The sequence below is a fragment of the Pterocles gutturalis genome, unplaced genomic scaffold (assembly GCF_000699245.1).
Source record: "Pterocles gutturalis isolate BGI_N339 unplaced genomic scaffold, ASM69924v1 scaffold23892, whole genome shotgun sequence".
In the NCBI taxonomy this organism is placed as follows: Eukaryota; Metazoa; Chordata; class Aves; order Pterocliformes; family Pteroclidae; genus Pterocles; species Pterocles gutturalis.
Genome location: NW_010108636.1, coordinates 44,337 through 57,042, shown reverse-complemented (window position 1 = coordinate 57,042; position 12,706 = coordinate 44,337). Strand labels below are relative to the sequence as shown.

Genomic DNA, 12,706 nt, shown 5'->3' with positions numbered 1-12,706 from the left:
AGGGAATTAACAAGGGGAATAAATCATGACACATTAAGTAGTCCTTAGCCAAAATAATCCAAGCTGTCTCTTTCCATTTTCAACTTCTCCAAGACTATTTAAGTGCCAACACGGTAACACCTTCTGAGAACATCAAATACCAACCCATCTTAACTGCAGGGCACTCACTGATGCCCCAGACATTAGGAAATACAAGCCTATACTAGGTTCTGGAACATTTTACTGGTGAATATTAGTTACCTTTAAAAAAAAAAAAAAGTCCACATCCCCAAGTAATTTGGCTCTAGACAGGAATCACTCAGATGCTAGAGGGATAATTCTCTGCTACTGATTTCAACCAGAGATGTTGGTTTCATCAAATTCTGATAGGAAAGGCACAGGCTATGTAGCACCTGCTAACCAACAATTGCATTGCACCAAGCACTCCAGTTCTTGTCATGATCAGAAAAAGCATGAAATCCAGCCTTCCCAAAATAGTAAATAAATGTTTTCATTATGACAGGAGATTGGAATTCATTTTCACAGCTTCTTGGTGGATGGGGGGCAGAATGCTTTCATTGGTGGAAAGAAATTAAAATTCATAACCGCATACATAACCTAGCAATTTCAATTAAAACTTGGAAAGTACCTTTCCTATATTGCAAAACAATTGCTAACATTCACCAGTAACTTCTAGAAAACAGAGTAAAACTCTTTCATGTTGTCAACAAAAAAAAATTACATCAAGCTTCCTATGTAGTGATTCTTCCAGGTCTGTAAAGATTTTTGTCAAACTGGACTTGGTTAATCAATGGCTAATCTGAATCTTTGTTCAGCACATTTCCCCTAGGTGCTTGTCTTTATATTAGAAATTCAAGGAATTTGGTTACTTAAGCTACCAGCTTTTTCCACAAAGTATATTAAAATGTATGTTCTTTTTCTCAAAGTACTGTCTACTTACTATCCCAGTGAGTCCGCAAAGTGTCCGCAGAAGATATGGTTATCGAGCCAACAACATAGCACTTGGATGTTCAGTTCCCTAAGTTCTCCACCACAAAAAAAATACACTATACATCAGAACACCAGTGATTTACAGCCAAAATGTCAGAAATCATACAATGGTTGGGAATTAATTATGTAAGCTCCTTTACATTCTTCAATCTGTATTTAAGTCAGTAGTGTTTAACCAGAGCTTTCACCTTCCCTTCCTCAGATGGGTGGAATGGAGGCTGTCATCACCGGCTTGGCAGATGATTTCCAAATTCTGAAGCAGCATAGAAAGCTCTTCACCTTTGGTGTTTCTTTTGGCACTTTCCTACTTGCCCTTTTATGCATCACCAATGTAAGTGCAACTAAAGTTTCTGTCAACAAGCTACCTTAAAAATGCAGTTAACCTAATCAAATAGAAATATGAATAGGCTCAGGTGATTATTTCTGTTATAAATTTTAATTCTTAAGGTGGTTTCCAGATCTAGTACTAAGGTTATTGAAACGGCATAAGTTTATAAATAGCAGAGCTCTTTTTACACTAAAAGAATACCCCAATATTTTTACTCTAGTTTCCTCAAACTGGAAAACATTTGAGACACTAAAAATAGATATCTCATTTAAACTACCTATCCTTTTAATACCATGCTATCTCCATTGTTACTTAAAGAATTAAACATGCTCCTTCCTTATTCAAAGTTTCAACTGGAATAGAATTTCCTGAAGTACAAGATCAGAAGAAACTTGGTGGTTAAGAACATGAACAGGTGCCAATGGGTGCAATTCCACTGCCTTCAAGTGAGCTAAAGCAGTTCAAGCTAACAACCTAGCTCTAGCTTTTAAACAATGGCACTTGCTTAGACACAAATTCACCCCAGCAGCTGGAATCCACAAAACTGCCCAGACTTGTCCAAATGTATTGGTTCACATAACTGAAAAAAGTTTGTGATGTGTACAAAATACAAAGAAAAACCCTTGTGATACCATCACATTAAATTAAACTGTTTGATTTTGTCCTCTGAAATTTTAAGGCTGTGTTTTCAAAATATTTTTCTTACAAAACCGTATTTGTCATTCACTTTACTAAGTTTGATAGCAAAGGCATTCATTTAGAGCAGGTGTAGAGCAAAAACAAGAGGTCAAACTCAAATGTCATTCCATGAGCAACATTTTCTTTCTAACACAACAACCAAAGTTCATTCAGTTTCCGGACAAGTCCCCACAGAATTAAAAACCTAGACAAGGCGTAAGTACTGTTCTCTCTCTTTTTGTAAATATGCACAGCTGTTTCAGAAAACCATCTTTTTATAAGAAAAAAGAAAACCAATTTATTGCAGAGATTAAAATCACCTAGAGATCTAAATAGTACAAGTGCTATTTATACCATTGGTAAAAACATGGAAAATAATTCCTTTGTTCCTTCTCTTCTGAACAGGCATAGTCAGATTAAATTTGGTTGTAAAATAAGATTGTAACAATAATCTGCTGCAACTGCAAAAATTTCAGTTCTTTACATATGACAAAGAATGTCCTGAACTACTTTATTCAGGTTTATTTTGAAACAAGTAAACATACAATGGTCTTCCATTCCTCATTAGCCCAAACTAAATAAAATGAGCAGTAATTTACACAAATTCATACCACATTGTAAATTGAGGAAAAAAGTAGTCAAATTGCAGCTAAAAAAAAAAGTGAAACAAGACTTTTGTAAATGCATTTATATTTCCCAGTCATGGAACCACTGAAGAACAAGAATGTACTGTTGTGAGGGGAGATGATCTGGCTTGCTCTCTCCAGTGAGCAAAGGCCTGCTAACACCACAGCAAAGAAACCAAAGAGGGCAAACCTGCTTCCATGCTGGGCTGGTAACAAAGACTTAAAACACAACTGCTCCCTTTGCAGGAACATTGTAAAGGAGAGATGCAAGCACTCTGGGCAAAGACGACATCAGTCTAAGACTGCAGATTCACTGGCTACAGAATATTTTGCCTCAGAAACAAACTGAGTGATAGCAGCTTATGGAAACTCTTGTAGCCCTCCATTCCTGCCAACAATTTAGGAAGATCTTCATTAGCTGCTGTAGATAGGCCCTGTCCGACAAGCTGCTGAGCATTCCCCCAGCAGCCAGTGCCTTCAGCTTCCACTGAAAACACCAAGTGCCAAGAGTACTCATTAATCACGCTCAGCTGAGGCTTCTGTCACCCAGTTCTGTGAGGACACAGGTGAAAGAAAGCCTCTTGAAAAGAGTTACAAGTCTGATTCCACTATTTTGTATATGGACCAGTGTCTGGAGCATCAGCTCCGTATTAAAATCCTCAGGTTAAGATAATGTTTCAAGTAAAGCAGATTTCTGTTAACTAGATTCTAAACTACCGAGGTGATTCTCTTTGTAACTTCCTTTTGTTGCATCTTTTTACTCCCCAATGCTAGGGTGGAATTTATGTACTCACGCTTCTGGACACGTTTGCAGCTGGGACTTCAATACTGTTTGCTGTTCTAATGGAGGCCATTGGAGTTTCCTGGTTTTATGGTAAGCGCTCATTCTGCACCTGCAAAATCTCTTCTAAAATTCCAAGTGCTCGTGGCGGCTTTCACACTGTTTCAAGGGGAAATTGCGTAGTCTTTTACACACAAAACCATGACAAGCCAGGTTTCATACAGTGATATTCATGTGATTTACGAATAGTGACAGGAATGTGGACATTCAGTAGGCCAAGCTTTGAAACCCTGCACAAAGCCAAAGAAAACTGCCTTGTGGAGGAGACTGCCATGGGATGGAAATGTTGCTACTTTTGCCAGTATTTTGCAGCTGTTAACACAGCTGGTGACTCGCAGTAGCTGGTTTATACCTGGTAGTTTCACAGCAAGTAGACTAGCCTGAATACAGAATCCCCTGTTCATCCTTTCCATGACTTCCCCAGGGCCAATCTCAAGATCCACCCATCCAATACAAATAAAGGCTGTTTGTCTTTAGAGAGTTATAATAATTCCTACATTAGTCGCTTTTGAGATAATATTCTACTTAATTGTGGTTAAACTAGTGGTTTAAAATTTATATTATTTCATAGCATGGTACAGAGTACCCAACATCCTAGATACCAGAAATAATACTATTTCTAGTATTTCATACTAATTTATGCCACAAAAAGGGGCCAGTAATTTGCTTTACCCCCAATATAGCAGGCTTTAGGAGTATTCAGTTGGTCTCTGCCACTAGGCTGGAATTACCGTGTGCTAACCACAGTGCAGTGATGTGCTACAGCACACTGAAAAAAGTATGGCTCACAATTTAAGTCAGGTCTCAGAAAATTTGCCCAGCTTATTAAATAACTTCCCTGGCCTTATTTGGTCTAATATTTTTCTCCTCCCCAAAGTAATATAAATAAAAAGCAAGACACTTGATACACAAGTTTCATAAGAAAGAAGAAAAACATTTTTTCTTTCCCACTGTATAAATGACCACAGTGATGGCAAACAGCCACATTTGCTGCCCTGAACCCATATGAATGCACTTGGATAACCTCAACTGTGAAAAACTGAAGTTGTGCTTTCTGACACAACACTGACTTTGACAACACAGCAGGACAGAGTCTTCCAGAACTCCGTCCTTTGCTTCCAGGAACTCCACAGTCTTGTGAAGTGCCCTTCATGCGGAAAGCTGTTCAATCTACTTAAGAAATAGTCTTCAGCTTTAATGTACCAATTCTGTCACCCAACATCAGCATGGAGCTAGCAGCTCATATGCTGCTGTCTCTCAAAATAGTGGAGGCAGTAGATTTCACAGACAACTGTCTTTAATTCCTGTAAATGAGCTGAATGCAGAAGAGTGATCACAGATTAGCTTAGAAGCACAGGCATAAAAATATTCTTCAGTTAGTAAGGGCAAGTTATTATCTGCTGCTATTAAAACAGGATTTACTGCACTTTACAATAGCTAGTCTTTGTATGTGGTTCACAGACTAAGCCAGGGTTAGTAAAATTTTATTCGTTGCACCTTCTGTCCTTCATCATCCTCTCCTTTCTCCCTCCTGCCTCCCCATAACCAAGAAAATATCTAATCATTTGTCTTAAGCAGCTGAGAGATGTTTTTACTGACACAGCATGACCTGTTGCTTTATAAAGAACTTATTACAGCCCCAGGAGCTATTTAAACTGATTAAATCTGGCATGGTCTTGTCTACTTCTTTTTTATGATAGACCCCAGTTGCCTTAATGACCCAGCCAAATATTAAGCCTGCCTGAAGGCAAACAGTGACATTTTGGCACAGACTAAAAAGGTAGAAATTTAGTTCAAATTATACCTATGACCAGTTACTGTGAAGTTTCTTCTTGCAAAGGCCACCTGGATAAGAGAAGGGAGAGCTAGTTTGTTTTACTGTACAGATGTATTTTAGTTATGACTGCTAGCTTGTTACCATTTTTCCTCTTATGTAACCCTGATATCATCCCTCTGATGAATATTCTAAGAAAAGCCAGACACCTCACTCACTGACACAAGACTGCTCTTTGGTTTTACTTGCAGGAAGATCTCTACTCAGATTTTAATGTGAATATGTCCCTGAACTATTAGAATAAGCTCAGTATGAGCTAGCAATGAGCTTCATCCTCACCTGTAATCTTATTGCTTTCATTTACTTAAATAATTTCAAAAAAAGGTCCTTTAGACTGAAATTACAGACTAAAAGGTGCCTTTATTTGAAGAAAAAAAAAAATCTAAGGCCAACTGTTTGATTTTGCAAAAGGGAAAGAAATTAACCAAGTACTGAATGCTGGTAGTCACCTTTGCTCACAGATGCTTATGTATGGATGTGTGCCTGGCATGAGGGACAAACCATGAATGCACATGTTTCCACAGAATGGAAATACAAATGCGGCAAACCCACTTGGAGAGCTTACTGCACTGCCATCGTGCGGAAATGTTTCCTACCATTCTGCCTGCTTTTACACTAAGCACAGCTGCCCTTCCTCGGGAATGGCACTGGTATAGCTTACTCCACTATTGCCACCAGATCTGGGTCACCACCAACAAATAACAGTATTGCTCCAGAGTTAGAAAGGAGACTCAAGAACAAAAAGGAACGGTTCTTATTACTTCACTACGGGGCTAATCAACAGATACCTTATTCTGTGCTTTGTAGGATTTGCAAATGAACACCACAAAATGGCTTTTATATTCTTTTTATCTCTTCTTTCTCATGTTCCCAATGCCAACGATCCCTGAACTGCATGAAAAAACAATGTATTTCCTCATCTTCTGGACGGGGGCCGGTATAACTGGGGTTCTGCGTTTGATAGATACATTCTTGTTAGGACAAAAGCAGGGTGCAGATGTCACCTTTATGTGCAGAAGAGCAACTCAAATATAGTGAATTGAGTGCTTCTGCATCAGAGCAGAGACCTGCAAGGGTGGGGAATGTTACAAAGCAGCTCATCGGGGTCAGGAAGTGGAAAATGCCTTCTTTAGGCAACTTAAAGAAGTGTCCAGACCAGACCCTGGTTCTTACAGATGAAGGTATCAGGAGTAACTTTAGCACAGATGCTGGGTGGGCAAGCCAGAATGAGTCTTCTGGATGTGCTACTTGCACTCAGAGATGAGCTGCTTAGGATGCGGGCAGCAGGCCTAACGAGCCAGAAGAGTGAACTGCCAGCATAGGAAGGCCGATACCATCCTGAGCTGTAACAGAAGCATAACAAGAGATTAAGGGCAGTGATTACTCTTCTTTACTTGGTACTTGTTGGATTGCAGCTGAAATACTGTGCCCTGGTTTTAACCCTCAATAAAAGAAGGTGGTGTTAAACTGGAGAGAGTTCAGTGGTGGGCCACCAAGACATTCAGGAGCTGGAGCTCACGCCCTGTGAAGACACTCTTAGAGAACTGAGCTTATTTAGCCTGGAAGAGGCTTAGGGAGGATCTGACAGTGGCCTTCCTACACCCATAAGGAAGTTATCAAGAAAGAGTCAGGGGTCTCACTGAGATGCAAAATGGGAAAACAGAAGACCATGATCAAGTTGAGAGGATGAAAATATTTTTTCTATATAAGGATAATTACACATTGGAACAGTTTGCCCCAAAAGTGCTTGCTGACTCTGTTCTTGGGGTTTTTCAAGACCCAACCAGACAAAGCTGTTCTGAATTGTGCTGACCTTGATCTGAGCAAGAGGCTGAACTAAGGACCTCCAAAGAACTCCTCCAACAGGAATAATTTGATGGTTCTATGATTTACTGTAATTCAAAGGCCAAAATATAGGATGGATCAATGAAGCAGTTTCACTACAACTCTTCATGTGCATATAAACTGTGTGAGCTCATACACTGTTACACACATCCACACAAGCAAAACTCAATATGGGAGAAAAAACAGTGAAGTAACATTCACAGGGAAAGGGAATTAAGTGCAAAATAACTTCAAAATTGATTCAATATGCTTTTCTCATTCCTATATTGTTTCAGTGTAGTTATTTTGATTTATTGGATTCATTTAATTCACAAGTATGGCATTAAAGGCATTATTACTAGTTTTTATTTTCCAAATAAAAAAAAAAAGTCTAAGCATATAAAGGAATACTATAGAGCACAGAGCTGAACAAGACAGGAGGGGACTACAACTCATACAAAGATTGCTTGTAGGGATCCAAATGACTGTTGAAGCTATGACACTACTTTTTGGAAACACGCTCACAAATTATTTCAGCTATGGCCACTGAGCAGTTTCACCTCAGGGCCAGGACCTGCTCAAGGGCTTCTGTGCAATTGAGTGATTCTGGAGCCACTGGCTGAGCCTACACAGCAAAATGACTTACAAAGGTCTAGCAGGCGGCGGGTGCAGGAGGTACCGCTAACATATAAGCTTTCATTCTTTCTGAACTCTGATCGCTGCATCACTGAGATGAAAGAAGGTTGTGCCAATGTGAGAAGGGTAACTTGCATTTATATCCAAATCTACTTTTCACTTTCTTCCTAATCTGTTCTTTTCTGCATATTGATTTAATTCCCTTGACAACTTATGTACGTAGAGAACAGACCAAATGTTCTGTGCCATTTAATAGACCACTACAGTGGAGACATTCTCAGGCAGCTGCAGTGTTTATTAGTTCAGAAATTACACTGAAATTCTCTTTGGATTCAGTGTATTTAAGCAGAACCTGATCATAAATTGTAAGCATCTCTTGTTTTTCACTGAAAAAGTGAGGAGATTATTTCCATATTCAACACCAGGTCTCCAGCAAGTAATGTGGAGTTTTGTTTGCAGTACACCAGTTCCTGTAACTAAACAAGGCACCCACAGTTTCAGTTTATCACAAAAAAATTGGGTAAACACTTTCAAGAACTGGAAAAAAACAAGCCCTACAAGAACTGTCATCTGTAGCTATAGCTATGTTCTACTTCGCAGGTTGATTCTTAGAATGGTTATTTGAAGACATACAGGATTGAAAAAACATGCTGCTGAAAAAGCAGTTTGAGAGCATGGCCTACTTCTCTCCCATTTTCAGTAGAAATTGAGCACAAAGCACTATCTGAGCTATGGGTATGTCTGTCTGGAAACCTATGAATAAAATTTTGGAGATATTTAGTCCTTGTCTTTGACCTTCTGCACAATGATAAATTTCACCCAGTATTCACAGCAGTTGAAATTCAGTTGCTTTAAAGTTCACAGAAGGCACTGCAAATAGAATTAGATTAAATTTAAAGAGTATTTGCAGATCCTTTTGGCTACATTGCTTCACCTGTACGTAATATTGGTGGGGGAGGGGGGGTGTGGAAAGAAGAGAAGTTTACACATCAAATGTCCAGACCTTGTAAATATGTTATATCCTGCCTGCATGTAAAGGACTATACTCAAGTTGTCCTAATTATTGACATTAAATACATTAAATAAACCCTACTGAACTGATCCACACAAAGAGAAACAATTATTATGGTAAACTATACATCCTCTCTAACAAATATTCATGGCAAAAAGCTGCATTTCTGCTGTTTACCTAATAGGGTTCAGGATTAAGAGTAAACTTCCTGAACACATCAAGTACAGTAAATTACAAACTGGTAGTCTGACATGACAGACTGCACTAGAGAGAACTACTTGTCTGGGCGCCAGGGCCTCTAAGGTGTAAAGTCAGAGATTGTTTTCTTTTCAAAGAAAACTGAGAAAACACTTTTTTTCCCATTTTTATATCAGTGATAATCATTCCATTCTAAAACATAGTGTGGAAAACCGCATGCACTTAGACTAAGCTTTTGCAAGAAACCCCATACTGGTAAATCCAACCAGAACAGAATCAATTAAAAAAGAAAAAAAAAAAAAAAGAAAAAAAAAGAAAAAAAAAGGGAAGAAGCTATTATTCAAGTAGATGTTTTACAGTCCCCATAAAATGCATGGTTGCTTTACACAGTAAATTATAGTAAATTACTTTATGCAAAAAAGTGTTCCCATAAATACCGAAGATAGAAAATATCCCACTGAAGACTACATTTTCCAGAAAGTCCAAAGCATGCGAGTTAACATGAATTAATATTATTAGAGTTAAAACAAACAAACACACACCACAACAAAAAAAAACATTTCTCACATACAGACAGCTTGATACCATTGCAGACTACTCAAAATGTTTATCCAGATCAGGCTAGTGCCACTCACAGAAAGCACCTTATACTTCTGCAGTGCTTCCTACAAATCCCATAAGGAATTAAAATGCACTGACTGAAATGCCATTTCTTCCTTATTCACTACTACAGAATTTGGTATGTCCTGAGGAACTCAGGACAGCAGATTTTTTTGTTTTCACATTGGCCTGCACAGCATGACCTATTCTGATTTTGAAGTCCCTACCTATATAGTGTTTCTGAAGAGGAGTCAACAAGGTCAGCCCACCTTCCTTTCTGCATTGGCTGTGGGAAGAGCTTTCTGCTGCAACTATTTACACTATGTTTATAGCTATTAATACTTCAACTGACATTAAGTAATAAATACACACACGTATCAACACACATACAAAATCTCAGACTAGATGGATTCAAGGAATATTACAGACTGAGACCTGGGTATCTGCAGCTCTTCTCTCCTCTGGCCATTATGTCACTTGTTAAACACTTTGTTCTGGTGCTTCCGTTTCTCTGCACTGCAGTGAACCCCACTGCTGGTAGCTAACATTTGAGTGATTTTGAATGGAGTACTGTTATATAGTTTTTCTGAGAAGAGAAATCTTGTACATTACTTCTTACATGCTAATATCCACAGTCTTATACTCAAATATTGTAAGGGTCTGGGTTCTCCTTCAGCGTACTCATAATAGTATTGAGTAATTGCGCTACAATAGTCCACAACTATTTTAAAAAGTGTGTCCCATTCACATCTAAATCCTAGATATTTGTGAAATGCAACTTTTCAATGGTAGTCTTCTATTTGCAACAGACCTTAAGTGCTCACGGGCATTTAAGTACTAGATACGGTAATGTCAAAGACACATCCAGTCATTGAGAGAAGATCAATATTGTTATATGTCTTATGATTTGGAAGTCATTATTTTCTGCTTTCTGACAAAGCAGGTGGTTTTGGGTATGCCAGCATCTCATCTGTTTAGATTTATGCCAGTCTAATGTTCACGTCTCTTCTAGGTGTGGACAGATTCAGTGAAGATATCCAACAAATGATGGGCTTCAAGCCAGGCCTCTACTGGAGATTGTGCTGGAAATTCGTTAGCCCTGCTTTTTTATTGGTAAGTGTTGATAATTATTTCATTATGGAAAAATGGAAAAAATGATAGTATGTTGCTTCCTAGAACATACAATAGGTACCAAGAGCAAGATACTCATTGCTATGCCTGATGTTGTTAGGATGAACAGAAGACACTTCAATTTAATTCTTTTTTCTCCTCAGTGGCATTGGTTATATTTTGTATAATACATTACAGTTGTGAAAGAGAAGCTAATTGTGGCTGTGGCCTCAGCAGGATTTAAAGAAAGCATCTTTTCTTAGGGAACACTGAACACCTAGGCATCTATGCATATTAAACATAAATCATTCTGTTGGGGAAAATAAACTAAGCAGGGATAAGAGATTGTGTTAGCAAGAATTTATTTTTCATCGTAGGATACCAAGATCCCTAAATTGTGGAATGACACCTTACAAAAACTAATATGCAACTATAGCCAGTTATTAGCTATGTGAAACACAGAAGAGATTATTAAATATACCTTGTAAGCTGCCTGATGTGATAAACAAGTGCTTCATTACATTTGGGGAGAAAAATCCCAGAGTGTGAATTTGTTTGCTTTGTGTAAAGGTTATATTCAGAACTAAACTGCAGTTTTATATTGGGATCTTTTCCTATGCATATTTGTACATCAAAAGGTCAGGATGAATAATATGGAAGTTTGACCTCGCTATGATTTCAGGAGACTAATTGCATTGAAGCTGTGCATTCTTAAAGCAGAACTGGTATTCCAAAGATACAAAGGGTAGGCTTTTATGACAGCCTTCAGGTCTACTTTTTTCTTTTATAGAAAAGCTTCTGGCCCCATTCCATCACTAAGCACCTATCAAGCTTGTATTAATTATCCTTTTAAACACTATTCTATAGAGAAGCTTGTATGGAACTATATCTTGCAGCACTGCAAACAGGCTGACTCAAGTAGAATGGCAAAATGCTGCACCGAGCATCCTTGGGTTTTATACACTAGGAGACTTGAAAATTTAAATTTTACAAAGAGCAGAGTTCTAGCAAGCTAGCTGGAGAAAGCTGAAGTGATTGTCAGTCTAACCTCCAGGCGGCTTAAGATTTCTTGATGAAATGGCCCCAATACCTTCTACCAAAGCCTATAGACATCAGGGACAGAATGAATCTGTACGTAATGGATCTTTCAGCTATCACAATGCACAAGTTTTTTTTCCAGCTGGTAGTGCTAAACTTGGAACATATCAACTTAATTATTGGGTACCAATATATTTTAAAACCCATGGGAATGATATCACACTGGGTAGGGGACATTGGGCAGTTTTGTTACAGCTATACATTTTCTCAGTTTTCTAAAAGGTAAATAGACATTACAATCTTGATTTATAGTGGAAAAGTAAATGTAATTTACCTTCTTACAGCCTATCCTTTGGGTTAATTATTCAATACATTAACAAAATAAAGCATATTACATGAAATTGACCAAAATGTTTTAACTTACTAATTTATAATTGAAAGCTACAGAGATGGTCACTCGGATGAAAAAAAGGTAGTCCACCATTAGCCTACGTAATTTAAAACTACAAATTCTAGAAATCTGGTCACTTGATCTAAGAAACAGCATTTTTATACCACCTGCATCAAGCATACAAACTGCCTCACCAGAAGAGACTGAGACCATAAGCACAGTAAATACAAATAAAAATATCAGATATAGTTTATTTAATATACAAGAATTATTGCAAGACAAAGGTAAATTGGGGTTGGTCAGGTACCTGGTATTAGGAAATAACTCCTTGAAGCTTTTTCTCCATACTGTCTGAAGCTATGTACACCATCCCAAGAAAAATCTCAAAATGGAACTAGTACTTTTCTAACTGGTTTTCACAGTATTGGCTTCCTTTAACGCACACCATTACTCTCCTTTTATAGCCTTTGAAACCCTAGGCTCAAAATAATTTTAAATTCCCATACAGAGTAGAATGTATAGCCTCAGAGAACCAAATCAAGGAACCCTGCATGTTATACAACCCCTATGGATTTAACAGGAGGAAAATAGTGTGGTGTA

The 12,706-nt window shown here is 38.1% G+C and overlaps 1 protein-coding gene across 1 annotated transcript in view; it reads left to right on the top strand.

Annotated features, from left to right (window-relative positions):
- The window catches only part of LOC104461213 (sodium-dependent noradrenaline transporter-like), a 63,454-nt gene that overhangs the window by 45,151 nt on the left and 5,597 nt on the right, over positions 1–12,706 (top strand). The window contains exons 10-12 of the mRNA XM_010072716.1: positions 1,193–1,321; positions 3,397–3,496; positions 10,580–10,680. Of these exons, the coding sequence (XP_010071018.1) occupies positions 1,193–1,321; positions 3,397–3,496; positions 10,580–10,680 (330 nt within the window). The remainder of the gene's footprint in view (positions 1–1,192; positions 1,322–3,396; positions 3,497–10,579; positions 10,681–12,706) is intronic.